The 15,682-nt window shown below is 42.9% G+C and overlaps 1 protein-coding gene across 3 annotated transcripts in view; it reads right to left on the minus strand.

The window, feature by feature from the left end:
* Positions 1 to 15,682, minus strand: part of CNPY1 (canopy FGF signaling regulator 1) — a 104,971-nt gene that overhangs the window by 19,391 nt on the left and 69,898 nt on the right. The window contains exons 3-4 of one of the 3 annotated variants that reach the window (XM_025379469.1): positions 15,432 to 15,528; positions 11,475 to 11,559 (exon numbers count right to left, since the gene is read on the minus strand). In XM_025379469.1, coding sequence (XP_025235254.1) covers positions 11,522 to 11,559; positions 15,432 to 15,528 — 135 coding nt within the window. In that variant the 3' untranslated portion in view covers positions 11,475 to 11,521. Of the gene's footprint in view, positions 1 to 9,572; positions 11,560 to 15,431; positions 15,529 to 15,682 lie in introns of those variants that run through there. The other 2 variants (XM_025379468.1, XM_025379467.1) reach the window with 2 other exon arrangements.

Here is a 15,682-nt window from a genome sequence, read left to right on the forward strand (position 1 = left end):
AGGGCGACCAGGTGGAGGAAGGGTGTGGCCGCAGCGGGTGTAGAGACCGCAGGGGGGCCAGGGTGGGGCAGGGCCTGCGGCAGAGGGGTTCCCGGGACCAGGGTGCGGGAACCCGACAGGCAGGGAGACACCAGGTGGGAAACAGGTGGACAGACAGACCTCCAGGGCTGAGGCTGAGAAACATGACCCAGGCTGGAGAGGGTAGGGCAAGAGACGGCTACCACCACAGCACGTGGAAGTGGGCTCTGGGAGTTCACGGAATCATGGAGTCATCAAAGGAACTCAGAAACCATCCTGTCGACCCTAGATTTTACCGGGTTTTTACAGAAACTGAAGCCAAGGGGTCCAGCACACAGCCCAGGGCCATCCCTCTGGCCTGAAGCAGTGTCCTCACCACACCAGGTCTCCGTGGCCAGCTCCTTTCCTGGGCCCACCCGGCTTGCTTTGGAAATACCCAGATGTACTTGAATACCGGGATTAAAAAACTGGAAGGAGACAGGAAAATGCTGAGAGAGGGGGAAGGGTTAATCCAAGAAGGAAGAAACAAGCAGGGCAGGAAGGAGGAGGAAGCTGGGGGCAGAGAGGAGAGGGACCTGGTGACGTGGGGGGCTGAGGGCGCAGGGACCCCCCTAGGCATTCTGGGTGCCATCTCTGTACGTGACAAATCTCCAGACTCAAGCTCACATCAGCCTCTCTCAACTGTCTCCGCGAAGCAGGAGAAGGGGCTGTAGGGTTATCCATGGCTGAGACTCAGAGGACAGGGGGAGGCAAAAAGAAATAGAGCCGAGATGAAAGTCAGGGGACAGACAGAGGAAACCAGTCCGGAAATGGCAGAGAGGGAGAGTTCGTCTCCTCCTGGGAAGGTTCACCGTGAATGGGTTAGGACGTCTTTATTATGGAAAGATGACTGTGGTATCGTGCAATAACCTTGGCGGTCGTGGAAAAGAAATCGCTATGGGAACTTATACTTCTGATTTACGATAGAGTGAAAGAGTCACATTACCCATGCTTTCATTTATATTATTAGTTAAATGAGGACATAACCGCAGACCATTCCATTCTATCTGGCATACATTTCTAGAAGTCTATGAAATCAATCTGTATTTGGGAAGACCACTGCCTCCAGAGCGCTTTATTTTGTGAACTATTTTGGCCCCTGAGGACCCAATGGTCATGGTCCCCTCTGCCACAATAAATGGAGCTTACAGCTGACTTCTGTAGAAATGTCCATTTCCTTTAAGTGTGGATGTTGGTCTGAAGGATTTCTTCAAACAGTCTCGTCACTAATTTTATCACGTGACCAAAACTGAGCACTGGACATTGGATTTTCAAGATTTTCTCTGATAAAAATGAATCTTCTAATCCTCCCTAATTGAACAATTCTGTGTGTGATTTGGGTTTGAATTGTAAATTATAACCCTTTTCCTATTTTCTAAAATGCTCCTTTAAAAGTCTTATAAATTCACCAGTAGTCTTCATCATTTGAGTAGTAAATATAGTCAATTAGTCTTTTTGGAAGCATTTTAGGATGAAACTTTCAGATTAGTATTCATTTTAAGACTGAGAGTTAATGAGGAAAAAGCTGGAGACGGCACTGGCCAGGCAATGTATTCAACAGAAGCTCTAATTTGCTGTGCTGTCTTGGACCAAACACTCAGCCTCTCTGTGTTTCGGGCTCCTCTAAACAGGATTACTTATTTCTGTTTACTTTAAAGCAGGTATTTTAAATCTGGAACCTGTGAACTTGGATGGGAAAAGTTCATCCTTGTTTTTACTAGTCCATCTCTAACTGGAATCCACTGATTCTTTTCATTATGAAATAGACATCAAACCCTTGCAGGGTTTAGCAGTGCCTGTGACATTGCGGCTGATTTAAACCACAGATATTTTCATATCATGTTATACCTACAGATATCTCAGAATATCATTTCTGCTCCTCACTACTTCAAAATTTGCCAATAGACCTGCTGCTACATCTTGTTATTAAAGATATTAGTAAAGAAAGATGCATCACAATGAAAATACATTTTGTAACTATTTAAATCTGACTGGTTCCCTTGAAATCCTGTGTATGTTATTGCATGCATTTAAATATATTCATCTCAGAAGGGTATGTCAGTAGGCTTCCCACGGCTGCCCAAAAGATCCATGGCGTTAAGAAAGATGAAGAAGCTCTGGTTTACAGGAATATGGAAAGGCGAAATGAATATTTGCTAAAAGGACATCAGCTCTCTAGAGCAAAAAAAAAGGAAGAAAAGTAAGGTCAACAAATCAGTGCTACAACGCTGAGGAATCCATACAATCAATAGCTGTGCCAGGTAAAGGGTTTGACCCTGTGGCCACACTCTAAAATTATTTGTATTCAAAGGAGTCAGTCCCCGCAAGGAGGATTTCTGACACACTTAGCCCTGTGTTCCTCTCTGGGTCAGCAGTAACATGTGGGTGCTGTTTCTGTTCCCCACCACTGGGCCATGTGGGGCCTCAGGGACCCCAAACGCCTTGTGCTGCCACGGAGGCCTGGGAGTGAGCATTGGTTCCGTGGTCTGCTCTGCCGCAGCCACGACGCTGGGCCCCCAGCACACCTTTGCAGTATGTGTTCCTCAGGGTGCCCTCCTGCCTCTCGTTGGCATACATGTTCACACCACGATCTTTAAGAGAGATGTCACCACGGACAAGCCCACGTCCAGCCTGTCCTGATGAGCAGCCGCCGGGCTGCCCAGAAAGTCATGGTCTTCTCAAAGGAAATGCTTCGGTGCTGATGTGTGACCCCACCACATCCGAGTGCAGAGCCCTGCAGCCTGGATCTCCTGACACCCTGCTCCTGCGTCAGAGCCGAGGGCCGCAGGCACTGTCTGGTCCAACCACTGCCTTTACAGGGTCTGGCCCATGAGAGCAGGGAGGGCAGGAAGCCCAGGTCTGGGGTCTTTCTCTGCCTGAGCGGCCCCTCAAGGGAGGCACGGGCGTGCTGCAGAGCCAGGAATCTGGCCTTTGATCTGGGCCACTTGTAAGTCCCCAGACCCTGGTTTGTTCTTTCCAACGTGGAGATGAAAATGGCACTTCTCTACAAAATTTGTACAAGGATGAAATAAAATAGTGCCCTCGGGAGGGACGTATAAACTGTAAAGGGCAGTGCTGAGCTCGCCACCATTGCTGTGCTAGCAGGAGCCGTGGTGCGCTGGACTCACCTGGCCGAGGCTCAGCAAACAGCCCTGCTGCAGAGCGTGGGCGGGCGGGGCTCGGGTCCGTCCAGGTTCCCTGTCCTGGAACTGAAGATGGGAATTTCCCATGGGCAGGACTCTTCTGCCTCCTCACCTGTCCGGTGCCAGGTCTCCCTGGAGGACTCAGAGTCGCTGGAAATGTGGGTTCAAATCTCCCTAGACCTTCCTAGAGCAGCAAGAAACCTGGCACCACGGATGGAAGCCTGGCCTGCCCCAAGCCAGCCTCTCCCACCATCACCAGCTTCCCAGCACCGACTTCCCCTGGGAGCCTTTCACCTCTGCAATTTTAGCTGATGGAAATGTTCTTGAATTTGCTAAATATTCTCTTACAAAAATTAATGTCTGCATTGTTCTCAATAATAAACACTTGAAAATAATCGAAACGGCCTAATACAGGAGATCTGTTACATAAACGTGGCTTGCAATACGTGAAATAAACACTTTGCAGCCATTAAATTGTATGCTGTAGAAGAATTTGAGTGACATGAAGACAGATTCACAATACATCAAGTGAAAAGGCCAGGTCATAATATGGTCGATAAGATATAATCTAATTTATAGATGTGCGTATATACACACACACGTATTAACAGATTTGCATGTGTATATATAGGATGTAAACAATTATTTGGATGATAAAATTTTGAGAATTTTTATTTTCATGTTTTTAAAATGTGCTTTCTAAATGTTTGTATTTCTCTTATAAGAAAAAAAATATATTTTTCCAATTTTCATTTTGTTTTATCTGGTTTTAAATAAGAAACCCAAGCTAAAGAGGTTGGCAGCCCTTTTCCTCCATAGTTTTCCTGCCTGAGCAGCCTGAGGTGGTAGAGACCGCCTGCCCCATCCAGGCTGGGCCTGCTCTGGTCGAAATATCCCTCCAGAGGAGCAGAGTCTCAAGGCTCCCCAGAGCAAGGCTCGCACAGGCCCACCCTGCTCCTCTGAAGGGTTGGGGAGGGCAGCTGGGACAGTCCAGCTGCATCTGCAGCACGGGAGGAGGCTCAGATCAGCATGAGTTGGTCTCTGAAGTGGATGCAGTGGAAAGAATTAGAAACATCCCCTCAGTGGGCACGAGGCAGGAGGCTAAGCCCGCTGTCAAAGCAGGCCTCAGTGAGGAGCTCCACGCAGTGGCAGTGATATCTTGAAAGGAGAGAATCCCCCGACCCAGGACCCTCAGGTACCAGCCTGTGTTGGAGACACACTCCCTAGGCCTGGCTTTCAAAGGGAAGCTACCACGATGCAAATTGGCTTCAGGCCCACCACCGAGTCCATGTGTGCCGAGACAGGTGCAGCGACCTTACAGTCAGAGTCAGTGTTTAGCTTGAAATTTCACAGCACTTGTCCTCCAAGGTCTCCGGGCTACCCGCGGGCACTTCCTGTGGACATCCTGTCCCAGGCACGGCCCCTGGGGTCTACGCAGTGGCGTGAGCAGGGGGCGGTGCCTGGAGATTCCCAACACTCTTAGTCCTGCTGCAAAACCAAGTCCCTGCCTGAGATCAGGAAGTTCTCTGTCACACAGCCTGGGAGCACTTGCCCTGGTTTTTGGGCTAGGACAAAGCCTGGCTGGGTGAGGCATTCTGGGCCACCATGGGGTGGGGGGCAGGGGAAAGTTCCCTTCTGGATGTTCCCAGCTGGGTGAGGCATTCCAGGCCACTATCGGGGTGGGGTGGGGGGAAGTCCCCTTGTGGGTCCTCCCAGCAGGTACTGAGTCCTCCTGATCTGACTCCTTCACTCTCAGGCGAGAGACTCCAAGGGGCTCCCTTATTCCCCGACGTCACTGGAGCTCTTGGCCTGGCCTCCTTCCCTCATGGCTACCACAGCCCACCCAATCAAAGAACACGTTTTTTGACTTAAAGTTCTCCAATTTTGGTGTTTTGTGTAAGTGCTTCCAGACAGCCAGTGGCCTAGTCTTTCGTGGTCCCTGCTCTCCTCGCAGCTCAGGATGGAGGCCCTGTCCAACTAAGCAGAGCACCACCCTCCACACTAAATGTCCTCACCAGGCCGCACCACAGGTCGCCCTCCTGCTATGCTGGTCTGACCTCAGGGGCTCCTCTCCCCATGAGGACCTCTGTGCCCCCCTGCACCACTCCTGTATCCTTCTCGGCACCCAGCATGGGGCCTCAGGTGCACTAGGGCTTCCTGAGTATTTGCTTATTTAAGCACAAACCCAAAAAGGCCAAGGGCAAGGGTGAGTGTGTTCAGAACAGTGAGCACGGCAGGTTTTAGGGGGCTGGGCGCTCAGAAGGGCCCACTGGGCATCTGAGTTCTGTGCGGAAGATTAAACCAAGAGGAATTTCAGAGGGGAGCGGTGGTTACTTGGAAACCATCATCGGCTACCAAGCTCAGCTGCAAGACCCCACCCAACTGTTTCACAGTCCTGGAGGGGCTGAGGTGCACTGCCCCCAAGCCAGGGGTGCGGGACTGGATCACCGGGAGGCTCCCCCAGCCCTTTCTCAGGATTCTGCACCACAGGTTCCATTCGGATCACGCCCAGGGGGAAGCGCTCCTCCAGTGGGGACAGTGGTAACTCACAACTAACCGGAAGCGCGGACTCATTGTGCCAGCCGCGAGCAGGGCCCTGAGCTGTGCTGGGGCCTTTCCCAGGTACAAATCAATGTGAGAATGAATGGGAAGGAAGCAGTAGGCTCACCCTCCTCCCAGAGATAAAGCTTTGTTTGAGCCTATGCTGTGGTGTCTGTTCCTCTGGGATCCACACTGGCGGGGTGAGGATAGCCTACGCTCAAGGGCATGGACTGCCCGGAGCAGGGATACAGGGCAGCCAGGGGATCCCGAGGCACAGATGCTGCAGCAGCCAGCCTGGGCTCTCTGCCCTCACTGCCTGTGCCCAGGGGCTCCGCCTGGGCCAGCCAGCCCTGGGCTGGGTCACCCAGCTGGCCTGTGCAGGGCCCAGGTTGGGGCCTCTGCACCTGCTGCCGCCTGGGCTGAGGCATAAGGCCAATGGTACCTTACTTAACACTGTCGGTGCACAGGAGAAAACGCCCTTGGTCTGTTAATGAATCACCAGTTACTAGAAGGGAAGCACAAGAACTAGAGATGCTATCGTTTTCTTGGACTTGAGACTCAGTTATCAGGTACAAAGGAAAGCATTTCTTAACAACAACAAAAAAACCAAACGTGTTTCTTTCTGAAGCCCCAGTGCATCACACCGGTTAGGAAGGCAGAGCAGCATCTTTTACTGGGCTTTGTTTCAGAAAGGGATTTGCTGCAATCAGCCCTCTCTTCCAACCTCGACACAGCCATCTTTCTACAGCGGGATCTTGCCATAGGGCCAGTGCATGCTCACAAAAATGGCTGGGATTTTTGCAGTTTGGAAAGAGAGAGCCACACCACATCCATGGGCACACACGAGCTCCACCAGGCACAGCTGACCCAGATCCCTGGAATCGAGTGAGGATTTCCAGTGGGGCTTCCACTCTCGAAATTGGTCAAGGTGTCAGCATCCACAGCATATGCAAAACTGAGCTAATCTGCAACATTTTCTGTTTATAATTTAGGGGCACTGCTTCAAAACATGCACGCACCCGTGACCCTTTAATCTTAGGGCCTTAATATTTCATCGTGGCTTTGATTGCATATAAAAGCGATTCAAGGGTATATTTTCACCTGAAGGTCTAATCATTTAATAACACTTGTTGAAGCCACATTTGTATTAGATTTCACTCTGTTTTAATACCACATTGCTTTACATAGGGTCCATTTTTAATAAGGACCAAATAGTCTATTTTTTGGTTCTCTGCTTTCTTCTGTAAACCACAGGGCATGAAGGTGCTTCATCAGCGCCCTTTGATGAAGAACAACAGAGCCATGAAGAGTACTTCTATCAAACAATGAAAATCACCTGATTGAAATCTTCTCTCTCTCTGTTGACAATGGTGTCGCCTCGTGGATTACAGTCACCTTTTATCGGCCAATATCAGAGAATACGCTGTAGAGAAATTCCCACTTATTCAGAAAGCTGCTATGAGGCAAAGCCTTAATACAAAACGTCAGGAGTACAGTCTAACTTTTCAGGTGCCAACCTTGTTATTCCTAAAGTTTGAGACAGACAGTTATTCACATTCTTACTTATAGTATACCGGATCTTTCTGAGCCCTGGCCATGCTTAATCAGCTGACCCTGGGCATCCGATGCTTCAGTACATAACCTGCCTTCCCTAGACGCTGGTGTGTTAACAATCCCAAAAGGAGAAGAAAGTTACTGGAGCCCTTATCAGCTCCACGGGAAGGCCATGTCCCTCTGGGTCACATCTTGGATTCACTAAGCTCATGATTTGTGAACTTCCCCCTGCCCTGTGGTTTCGAGGGAGCAGGACTCTCTATCAACCTGCTCACCTTACTGTGTTGGGTTTTTACTCTGTGCTACTATGCTTTAGAGGGAAATTCTTTAATCTGTGGTTTACTGAAACCCGTGTTCCATATAGCGACGCACACTATAAGATTCTATGCTAGTTCCAGTGCAGCCTCATGGCATTTTTGTTTTCCAGCAACTTCATAATAGATTAAATATGTTTTATGAATATCTTACCGTGGTAGAGGGTAGAATCTTTTTTATGTCCACTGTAATTTTTTTTTCTTTCATGAAAATCTGGAGATAATTCTCCAAGATACGGAGCACAGGAATGTTTCTTTAATTAAGGAATTTAAAAAAATAAAGACCTTATTTTTTCCCTGAGATCTCCACACTGGAAATTCGAAGCTCTAGCCGATCTCCCTGTGTCCTCTCTACTATGTATGTCCGTGTCTGTGTGTTTGTAGGCATGTATCTACACTTCCATGTTTCTACCTATCTGTTTATCTCTTTATCCATCCATCTATTTTTGGACTTTCCTGAAGAATCCAGAAGGGCAGAGAGCTGTATGTGACATCCAAGACTCTTCTTCCACAAACTGTCCTTCTGAAGCAAAGCCCCATGTTTCTGGTGATGACCCCACAAGTGAACGAGCCAATATTATATTAAATCTCATCACCAGCTCCTGCCCTTGGAGCAGATCGTGAAAAGTGGGCTACAAAGAGCAGAGCCTGTCTCCTCAGCAAACACACGTTTAGGGGAAGGGGCAACAAGTTAAACTTCACATGAGAGCAATATCATTTACTGTATCTCTCCCCAGGTCATGTAAGGGCAATACATTTTTACGACTTCCATAATTCCATGTCATTTACTGCATTTGATCTTTTTATCCACTTGGTTTCTTGGTCTAAAAGCAACTAATCTGAGGAATTTAAGCAACGTATAAAGGGGAGTTAAATTACAGCTAGGGAATCATAATAAAAACACACTTGTATCTCACAGGGACATTCATAGTGTGATGGTTTCGTATCATTGTTAATTGCGTCTTGGTATCAAACTATACAATATCCTATTGCGTGAGCTTCAGCACATTTAAGATTACCTCACAGATTTGTACCAAGTTTTAAAACAGACCACAAAATCACATCAAAGAATGACTTTTCTCATATTCCATGACCATCTGAATTTTAAGCTTGATATATAGTTTATCATTTTTTATTTAGATAAAGTGATTACGTATGTGAATAAATATCAACCTAAGCCGAGAAACAGATAAAAAAGCACAGCCAGCTATTGACTCTATTTTTTTTAGGGTTGTCTTAGTAAATAAAGTATTGATCTTTCCCGTTTGGGACTTCAGCACAATCCCACTCTCCACTCCTCAGCAAAACGGATTCATTGTCCTTGGCTTGTTCTTAGCAAATAGTAATCCACATCACAAAAAATAAACTGGGCATCTCAGCCAAGTTGGTCTTTTTTTTTTATGAGAACAGGTTCACACGTCTTCATGGAGACCCAAACCAACCATCTCATAAGAGAACAATCTGAAACCGTCCAGCCTCAAATGGGTCTTCTCTCCTCATTATTTTAATAGGCATTACACACCCTACCCTGTGTTTTTGCAGGGATTTTTTTTGGACATGGAATTAGGTCGCTTTTCATCAACTCTGAGAAACTTTTCTCTCACAGCATAACATTGCCTTGTTTCTTTTATTTTGTTTTTGTTTCCTCCCCATGACTTGTTTTTATTTCGGTTTTGGTCAATAAATGTGACTTACAAGGCACCGAGGTGGCTAGAAGGATGCTAAAGTGAGTAGCTACTCTATCTCATTGTTCATGAGCAAAAGCAGCACCACCTAACAGTGACCCACAGGGAAACCTAAGACTTCCTGCAGCCATGAGAAATCCAGTGGTTTGTGCGTTATCACTCAAATACAGGTTTAATTAGTAACTTCGTAAGCTACAAATATTTACATGACTTTAGCAAGTTTGATCTGGAAAAAAATTCTGGAAAGAAAAAATATACAAGTCATGAGATATTAAAAATTTGCAAGACACAAGACTATTTTTAATGAGAAATCCAAGAAAAAACCTGAAATGCCATATTTAGCAAAACCTTAGCTATTCCCTTTAAGTCAAGGTTCCTGGCCCTCTACATTCAAAGCAAAGCATCACTGTCAAAGAAAGGCACCCCTCAGTGACAGGAGGTGCACCTCCCCACGTCCGTTTAGTCACAAACAGGAGTCCACATTTTCTTAATTTCTATAATTAGTGTTAGTATTGTCTACACTTGAGAATTTTTAATGATGATCAATGAGAGTATGAAAACAAATTTAGCAACACTTCTACAATTACAACTGTTAACATTTTTCAGTGAAGCTTACTTAGAGTCACAGTTCCCACCATGTTCCTGTGAAGGTCACCAGGTTTTCGGGAATAATTTTCCTGTTTAGTGCATTTCCCAAGAAAACCCAAGTTAGGAGAATGTTCCTGATTTACTACTTTAAATGCCAAATTAACCTTAACTAGGTACATTTAAATAAAGCTATAGGGACTACGTTTTAAATAACAATTGTCCTACCCTACTGGAAAATAGTGTTAATTATTATTCAGTTCTATTTCCATCGTGTGTCAGCTAGAGTGCGAGTTCGTTGGCTTATGTAAGGAGCCATCATACTTAAGCAGCTACAGATAAGACCAAAAAAAAAGCACCCAAATAATTAAGTGATATTAACTCACTAACTTTTAATCAGAGTTGAGGTGGGGAGGGGGCATGGAAAGCCCTTTCCCTTAGCTTTGGTAAATTTTCCTAAATATAAGGATTGTTTCCTGCTGAAGAGTCAGGAGAATGATTTAAACACATAATGTGCTTTTTAAGCAACTGAGTAACAATATGGCAAAGAGTTTTAGGTCTTCCGGGCAGAATGTGTAGCATCCTACCCACTTGATTGTCACCAAAGACAATGAGAATCTCTTTGTAGAAACTGGTGTAGACTATACCCAGACATTTTTCATCATTAAAGTCAGATTCCATTGAATGCAAATTTAACAGAGATAAATAAATTTCCGGGAGTGATTGTTACTAGACTTTGTATATTAAGTGTGGTCAAAGGATAATTTCCCACCAGGTCCCAACTCTCTTTCCATTCCTGTAGAAGAATGGAAGATTATTTAGTAGTAAATTCAACACACTAAATGTGAGCCAAAAAAATAAAATAAAATAAAAAAACTTTAGAAGAAAAATAAACAAACCAGAAGAGTTTGGAGTAAAACAAAACACAATCACTAGTGTCATCTTTTAACACATGATGCAATAATAATTCAACTTTCTAAACCATTTAAACTCAGATTGGTGTTTGAGAGGCCAATATAATTATTGTTTACTATAAATTAAAGCATTCATTAGTTTTTACACACTCCACTAAATTTTAGAGATGAATTTTTAAACTTGTGATTTCTAAAAATTTAAATTTCATTCCTGATAAAAAGTGAGTTTGTTTCTTTCACCAATAGCCATATCTCACCCAGAAGACCACATTTTGAATTTGTTGCCATGTATTTCCTTAAATTTATAGGCAATCAAGTATTTGAGAATTCAAATTCAGTTCTTATCAGATAGCTACTGCACTTGTATACGTGCACATACACTGTTATAAAATAAACAGCATACATTATGAAATCCCTATTTTGTTTATGAAATGTCTTCACTTTTTCCCCCAATACAGAATTAAATTCTTTCTTGTCAAGCTTGATTTATCAAAATCTGCAAAGGTTAATTTAAGTTTCATGTACTCCTCAGCTTCACCTATAAAAAAACTCAGGGTTTGTCATGATGTCAAACAACAGATTTTCAAAATAAATCATAAACGGAGACAAACATGGTATAAACAAGAGACAAAATTTCTTATCATGAAAGATAACATGCAAACATAAAATGCAGACATTGACCTTTGGGTGTGACTTTACTCCTCTCTACAACTAGCAGCACGGCACTCCTAGAGCTCAGTATGATTAGCAGAAGTTTCACACAGATCTGGAAAAAAAAAATTAGATAGCATCATTATTACTTTAGACACCAGCCCATTAAGTCATTTTCATTATGCAAAAACGACGTTCTGGTGGAAGCATATTTTTAAAACTTTTATTATGGAAATTTTCCCAAAATGTTATTATAGAAATTACCCCAAAGCAGAAGGAAAGGTGTAATCTATTCCCCTGCACCCCAAACCCAACTTCAACAAAGATCAACACTGCTGTTCTTGCCTCATATTCCAGTCTTTTTTGGCTGGAGGATTTTAAAGCAAGGCCAAGATATTGTGTCATTTCACCCATGGCTCCACTCAGAGATATTTCACAGCTTGTAAGGGGCACAGGACATCTGGCGTTTAACCCAAGGACCACAGCAGCAACTAGATACTTTGGTAATACTACCTTTCCAATTGGAAGCAATTAATGCAAACTCTATTGAAAAAGGCTATGGATTACTTTAGCTACATAACTTTTAAAAAATATGCTCGCCTTTGAAAGTAATTATTTCACGTATTAGAATTTAACATTTCCATTAGTGTTGAGAAGTCTACATAAAAAGGGAAAAATCTTTTACTTTAAATGTAGGCTCAACATTTCTAGATACATGATCTCATCTTCATACGCTGCATTCAAAATTGTTATGTGGCAAATTCATCAGTGATGATGCTTTTAAATGTTAAGTTTGATATGGAAGCAGAAGTGATACATACAGAATATATTTGTGTATTTATTTATGCCATCACATACTCTATTTAACAAATACTTCCATGAGTATTAGAAGATCCATTCATTTCTAAGCTACAGTACTCTGTTCCATACCTTGAGTGGCAAAGAGGTGCACTTTTCATCACAACCCTATAGCACATTAAGATTTTAATCATTTTGACTCCAAGACATCAAAATGACATTCTAGAGAAGTCTGGGCTATATGCCCCAAGATATTCCACCAAGAACATCTAATGAACTTGCCTTTATTTCTTGCCTAGGAAAAAAAGAGATTATTTGAGGAATAACCCCTTATTATTACTCTGTCTCACACTCCAAAAACCGAGTACATTTGATGACTTTTATTCTATCCAGTATATAAACTGCAGTGGCAGCCACAGATTCACTTGTAATCCTATAACCTTTCATTGAGATTTTTTTCACTCATCAAAAAAATGACACACAATGTTTATGAAAATCTCAGTGATGTGTTATATTTTCATCCAAACACAATCATCTTAAATCTGACATATATATTTTCTCCATTCTTCCCCACTTATTTTTGTGTATGGGTGAATGTTAGAACTTCAATATTTGGAAGAGTCTGTGAACATGCCCTTACTGGCCAACATGTGATTATTATAAATAAAGTGAAATAATTTGCATTAAGAAGAAAAAAAGTGAAACTCTTATATAAACAAGATGTATGTAAAGTGTAGAAAGGAACTAAACTTTCAATAAAACCTCTAATTCTACCAATGTCTATTTTCTAAATATTTATCTTCCTAAAAGCAGCGTGTGAATATTTTAATAGCATAGTGTCTTTGCACTTAGTACACACTCAGTAAATAGTTATTGCTTAATGTGCAGTTCCATACCCTCCAAAACACACACACACGCACACACACACAGAGTCACATCTTTAAGACACTGTTTAAACTCTAGAGAATCCATCACAGCAAAGCTGTAGTGCTAGATCACAGGGCAAAGTATCGCCTTCACAAAGCAGAGTGTGACTGTCATATTCTGGTTGTAAAGTGGCTGTCCTTGTGTTTTCGATTAGGCACCAGTGCATCTGGAGTTTTCTACTATACGAACATCTCATCCTTCAGTTGTCTGAAACCATCCTCATGTGTTAAGATGCATGAATTCTCTGTTGCTTTAGTTGCTTATCACAGTTTTTATCGTTGATGTGTTGCTTGAGCTTTTTCTATCAAAAATTGTTCAGTTTGAAGAAACTCTCTTCCTTGTTATTGTGGTATTAACTCACTTCAACAGCAGGGCTTTTCGAGTGGGTGGAAGAAGTCTAGTCCCTTTCTAGGAGTAATTTATTCTCGGTTTTTAACTTATGAGTGGTTCAGAACATCCATAAATATGTTTCAGAAAGAAACGCTACCTGAAAGGACTCACCCTGTTTCGCTACGTTGTGGTTCAATGATGGCTTGCACCTTTGAGTATCTTTCACACCTTTTACTTCCAACACTGCTGTTCATAGTGGTAAGGACTTAATCAGTGTTTTAAAAATCAAATGCCAATTAAGAATTATCTAATCAGGTTTCATTTTATCCTTGCAAAATTGCACCTATCTTAGGTTTATTCTTTAGGCTTGCATTTTCCCAAGGTTAGTGTTAATTTTTATTCCAATTATAAATAGGCAGAAGGAATGAAGAAAGGTAGTTAAGATTATTGAAATTAAGTCAAATTGACAAACTTGGGAGCAGTCTTTCCCCAGGATATTATTATTCGGGGTGACCACTGCTGGGACTAGTTACTGGAACCCTCTCTAGTCCTCCTGGAGCATCTGAGAGAGGGCCCATGTAGCAGTGGATCTGCGTTTGTCATAGACCACGTCCTTTATGAGGAAAAAATCGGAAAATCAACATTTCAAATATTGTTCATCACATTTTTGCTTATATCTGAATGCCTACATACATCTCTGAATTGTTTGAAACACTTTAAAAACATTTTCTGTGGGAAGTTGTGGCTATGGACGTCACACATTTCTATAGTATATCTCCAACATCAAAGAAAACTACGCCAAATGCCTGAATAATCCTGACTACGTCGTCTCACTGTATTCTTTTGCAAGCTTCATTAAAACTGGATTTTAAACAGGAAACAACCCAATTATCTACTCAGAGTAAAAAAAAAAAAACTACTTGTTCTGTTAATGGGGGATTTGTGTACTTCTTGTTTAATGGCTTTTGATGACATGAATATTTATCTACAAATATGCAGTAGCTGTTATTTTAAGGACTTTGGCACTACATTTGATATAATGGATGTAGGTGTATTCTATACTTTACTGTAAACAACTGCTGAATGCTAATTGTCTCAAACTTCCACATTGTTTAAAAGTACCCCACTGGCTTTAAGTCATTGTCTTCATATCTACTCACTCATTTCTTCCCAAAGATATCCAAAAAGAATGCACAACTGTGTACTCCATTCTTATAAATGTATTAAACAAGCATCCAAGTTAGGGGACTAGAAGGTCTACGTACAGCCAACAGAGTGGAGAGTCAGTGACCACTTTCAACTCTGTATGTTATAAATACAATTCTGCTAATTTTTTCCAGCTTCTGAGTGTGTGTATATGCTTAAGAATTAACTTATTTTCCATCCTCTGAGCCAGAAAAAAAATTTTTTTAAGAAGTGGATACAGGAATGGAACCTGGAAAAAAAAAAATCCAGCATCCCCCCCCCGCCCAAACAAGCAAACAAAAAAAACTTTAGAAAGTTCTTACAAAACAAAAATCGCACCTTCTGCTGGTGTAGCAAATACTCAAGCCATGAAGTAAGGGTCTCCTTCCCTGGTCCAGGATGGAAAAATCCTCTCTCTCAAAGTTCTTAAAAAGAAAGTACTTTGGAGTCTTCTAATGCTGAACAAGAATTTTCTCCTTAACAACTGGAAATCAAGAATGTTTGAATTCACTTAACATGTAGAGGAAAGAAAGTACAAAGAGGAAGGCCACACAGCCCTGTGGTTTCTGTTTATCTGTTTTCTCTCACATGCTGTTGTTTCTGATTCAGCGGAGACGGGGGATCCTGTGTCAGAGCTGTGGGTCGCAGAGAGGCAGCGAGGCTCGGTCTGCAAACAAGACGCTGCAAGGCTGAGTGAGAGACAGAGGGTGTGCGAGCAGCGAGTACATGTTACATCAGACACAGTACCTGATTTTTCACTGCACAGCTTGTCAGCTAGATAGTGTGCCTCCTGGGCGATAAGTGAGAATATTTCATCTTCATACTCTTCTATTATAGTTTCACACTGCAGAAACATAATAACAACATATGTGGATAGACGCACACTGGCGGGGCACTTTGTTAGGAAGGACTTTGCAACAATTTATTAGCTACACATAGGAAATCATGTAACCAAGGTGGTCCATTTTTATTAGCCCTTTTGGTTTAATACATCATTG

Source organism: Theropithecus gelada, chromosome 3 (assembly GCF_003255815.1).
Source record: "Theropithecus gelada isolate Dixy chromosome 3, Tgel_1.0, whole genome shotgun sequence".
In the NCBI taxonomy this organism is placed as follows: domain Eukaryota; kingdom Metazoa; phylum Chordata; class Mammalia; order Primates; family Cercopithecidae; genus Theropithecus; species Theropithecus gelada.